This window comes from Cryptotermes secundus, unplaced genomic scaffold, assembly GCF_002891405.2.
Source record: "Cryptotermes secundus unplaced genomic scaffold, Csec_1.0 scaffold709, whole genome shotgun sequence".
NCBI lineage: Eukaryota > Metazoa > Arthropoda > Insecta > Blattodea > Kalotermitidae > Cryptotermes > Cryptotermes secundus.
In genome coordinates, this window is record NW_019738358.1 from 1,377,525 (window position 1) to 1,381,647 (window position 4,123).

Below are 4,123 nucleotides of genomic sequence, written 5' to 3' on the forward strand. Positions count from 1 at the left end.
ATCCCTCCACCTTCTTCATTTCCCATAGCTTTACCTTCTTCATTTCCCAACTCTTTACCTTCTTCATTTACCATCATTTTACGTTCTTCATTTCCCTGCGCTTTACCTTCTTCACTTCCCTGCGCTTTACCTTCTTCATTTCCTAACGCTTTAGCCGCTCTTCAACCTAACTTTACGAGAACGACAAGGAGGCACTGCCTGGAATATTCAGAGCCGCTATTTTTTTAAGTTCCACCCCTACAACAATTTATCTCTGCCTCACTAACCCCCTTTCACCGTCTCCGATCTACCCCCATCCTTATTCCTTATGTTTCAAACTCTTAACAAATTTTGCTTTGTGGTCTTCAGCACTTAAGTGGAGGGCTTTGAGAAACGTGATGTCTATATCTGCCTCATCTGAAGAGTTTGCCACTTAGAGGCACTTGTGTGTGAAGAGATAGCGTCCCTGAACTCTATTGCGTTGGTAACGGTACCTGAGGACCAACATTTGAAACTGACTCTGTAACTGAGCTTCAAGCTATTTGCGCGTCTGCACTCAAGCAGTACTCAAAGAGAGTCTGACGCAAGCCAAGTGGACTCACACTTGTTCAAGCATGTACAAAGTTTGGTCTCTTAAGAGTCTTCATGAGCAGATACCACTATCTCTTTACTTTCCGAATACCTCCTTAGAGATGTGCAACTCCTCAGAAGCCACAGAGCGGAGATCGGCACATTCAAAAGCTATTTCTCCACTGATAGACCTTTCCTAACAAATGTTTGCAATCGGAGATTAGCGAAGAGCATATTTTCGTGTGTTTTAGTGACTATTGACGGAGGTTTGGATTGGTGAATAGAATTAATGACCATTTAGATTTCTTAACTACAAGTAACTGTAATACTATTGCTGATTTCCACATGACAGGCAATTAGGACACGCTATATCTTCTCATTCTTCACTAGTCGTATCCTTGCAACGGATTTGTAAGACTCTCACTGTAACTATATCACGCATAAAGTGTTCTCTTCACAGGCTGACTTTCAAGTTTCAAGCAACTCGTGGCCATCTCTTCTCAGTCATCTTCGCCTGCCCTCTCAAGGGACTCCATCAATTCTATCTCAACGAAAGTCAAAGTCAAAGTCACATTGCGAATGATAGTCAGTAAGTCTTGGTGTCGAGCCCCATCTAGGGCTCATGCCCAGACATTTATCACTGATAGAGAGTTACGGTTACGGTTTTGTTTTTATGGGGCGCCCTCTCTGGCGATAGGACTGGTCTGTCTTTTGTATATGCTGCTGGTCCTTGCCAGCGCAGTCTTTCTCGGGTCCAAGTCCCTTTGTACTCGCGACCATATTTTACTGTCTCAGATATGAGGCTTCCCTTTTCTTCGCCTCCTACCACTCGCAGTGTCAGGGTAGAGGTATTCGACCCCGCCTCCACACGGATGTCTCTCTCAACCGGCATTGAATCCTCGTTACATAGCTTCGGGGTGAACCAAACAGAGAAAACCGTTTCCTAACAATGCATCTCTTGTTACAGAGGTATGTTTACTTCGCCGTTGCATAGAAAGGGCACTTGTTCTTATGTTGTGTACGTGTTCGTTCCCGGGGTACCTGTTTATCGAACCGTTGCCTAGCAACGAACGTCTATTCTGGCTCCAATATCCCGGCTTTCACCCATCATGTCACATTATGTACGTGTGTATATCNCGAACCCAACAGAAAACACCGTTTCCTAACAATGCATCTCTTGTTACAGAGGTGTCTTTACTTCGCCGTTGCATAGAAAGGACACTTGTTCTAATGTTGTGTACGTGTTCGTTCCCGGGGTACCTGTTTATCGAGCCGTTGCCTAGCAGCGAACGTCTATTTTGTGTAAATATCCCGGCTTTCATCCATCATGTCACATTATGTACGTGTGCATATCCTACACCAGCGGTTTCTAACCTTTCTGATATTACACTGTCTGTAAGTGTCTATAAGTCTCTGCAATTTTATTCGATATATGTTTAACATTTTCAACTCGAATTTATATAATTTTTCATAGTCACCTAATTCGTATGTGATACTGGAGGTTCCCCCAGCAGTTTTTATAAAGAACCCTATCTTCTGTACGGTTTTAAATCTCAAAAAATAAAATTTATAACTAATTCGTAATTACTTTTCCCATGTTCATGTGGGAAAGACTTAAAAATAAACTTCTCTGTTCTTAATTAATTAAGCAATAGGCCAGAAGACGTGTGGGGAAGTGGATGTACCGGTCCACACATTCCTTAACTCGGTACTAGATAGATCAACTCACAAATATTGTAAATGTGAATTCATTGATTTTTTCAGTAATTTAATTTATTTATATTCGTGAAAAATACCACTTCCAGCCCCCTGTAACGAGGGGGAGACTGGTAAGTACTGGTAAGTGTTAGATAGGCTGACACGCCAGTCCAACAAATGGCGCTCTACGTCAAAATACCTGGCACATACACACACACACACAGACAGACATATATGCATTTCCTTACATGACCGTTTCATACGTCTGCCCTTGTTTTCATTTAAAGAAATTAAAGAACTTTTTAAGGGTCTACAACATCCTCTGGTAAAGGAAAAGGTAAAGGTATTCCTGTAAGAAGCCGTGGAGGCCCATAGGGTTGTGAGACTTCGAGGCTCCAACATTTTGTAGACAATCGGATCAAAGATGGCGATGAGGTCGTCAGACTTACGCCTCGGTAGCTGTTTAGTCCCCAGGAAGATTCCTGGTACTCATTTTTGTCAGAGACTGAGTCGACTTCAGGGCCATAGTGCGGCTAGAAGTATTAGGTCAATTGAAATGTCGGGAATCGAACCCGCGACCTTCCAGCTTATGTTATATCATACAAGTTGTAGTGGTTTACAAACTGCGGTCTGAGAACCGCTGACAGATGGAAAAGCATCTGATTTCTAGTAAAGCTATCCCTGTAACAGATCGTGGCGGCACATAGATTTGTGAGATGTCGAGGCTCACTTATTTTCTAGACAGCCGGTTCACAGATGGCAGTGAGGTTGTCAGCTTTAAGAACCGACCGCCCTTTACCCTACAGGAAGATTCCTGGTAGTAATTTCTATTGACCCTAGGGCTATAGTGTGGCTGGAAGTGCATAAAGAAATAAGCGCCGGCTGTCTGTGGTAAGAAATTTTCTCGATAATAAACAAGACGGACATGAATACAGTGATAACCCAATAACGAAAACGCGCATGCTCACCCCACTGCTGCTGCCGAGTACACTGGTCAGGACCTCCACGGCCCTCTTGTCGCGCCGTACCATTTCCCTTAACTCCCGCATGTCCTCTGCTTGCTTCGCCTTGTCCCCGCGGTGAGCCGACAGCTTCTTCACTGCTGTCACGAGGATCTCGTCCTCCAGCTTCTGTTCCATTCGAACTGCCTCTGCCGCCACGCCCGCCTCAGCGGCGCGCACCATGTCGGCCTCCAGTTGCTGCAACATAAACCATTCTGTATTGGTTTGCATGGGTATGAAGCTCAGTAAGATCTGAAAGTTCGTGACAATGGTGTATTAATACAGCAATTGCGTCTTTGGACATCCATCGTCCTATTTCTTACTTAAATCACAAAGTTTCACAGATTAGATTCTGTCTCCGTCTTCAGGTGGAATCCACTCAGTTGGATCTGCTCTGCCGATTGGGGCCAACTCAGTAGGTTCCGCCTGAAGACGGAGACTATATTCTGTCTCCGTCTTCAGGTGGAGTACACTCAGTTGGATCTGCTCTAACGATTGGGCCCAACTCAGTTGGTTCTATCTGAAGACGGAGACAGAATTTAGTCTCCGAGACGTTATGTCTTAAGCAAAAATAGGAAGATGGATGTCCAAAAACACAAAAATTATGTGAAAATTAATATCAAAGAAAGTCCTATATCTATTCATCGTCTCGACTATCTTTGCTACATTCCCAGCCCATTGTAGTCTCCCGTATTTCACTAACGTAAAATAAGGACTGAATCTGTCTCAAGGGCAGTGATATGGCTGAGGCGGTCACTCGCCGGCTTCCCACTGGGGCTACCCGGTTTCCTTCCCACGATGGGTTATGCGCGATCTGCGGCGGACAGAGTGGTACTGGGACACTTTTTCTCCGAGTACTTCGGTTTCCCCTGCCA

General features: G+C 44.5%; 1 protein-coding gene across 1 annotated transcript in view; it reads right to left on the reverse strand.

Annotated features, from left to right (window-relative positions):
* LOC111870879 (loricrin) overlaps positions 1–4,123 on the reverse strand; it is a 95,072-nt gene that overhangs the window by 46,039 nt on the left and 44,910 nt on the right. Inside the window, exon 3 of the mRNA XM_023863491.2 lies at positions 3,216–3,446. Coding sequence (XP_023719259.1) covers positions 3,216–3,446 — 231 coding nt within the window. The remainder of the gene's footprint in view (positions 1–3,215; positions 3,447–4,123) is intronic.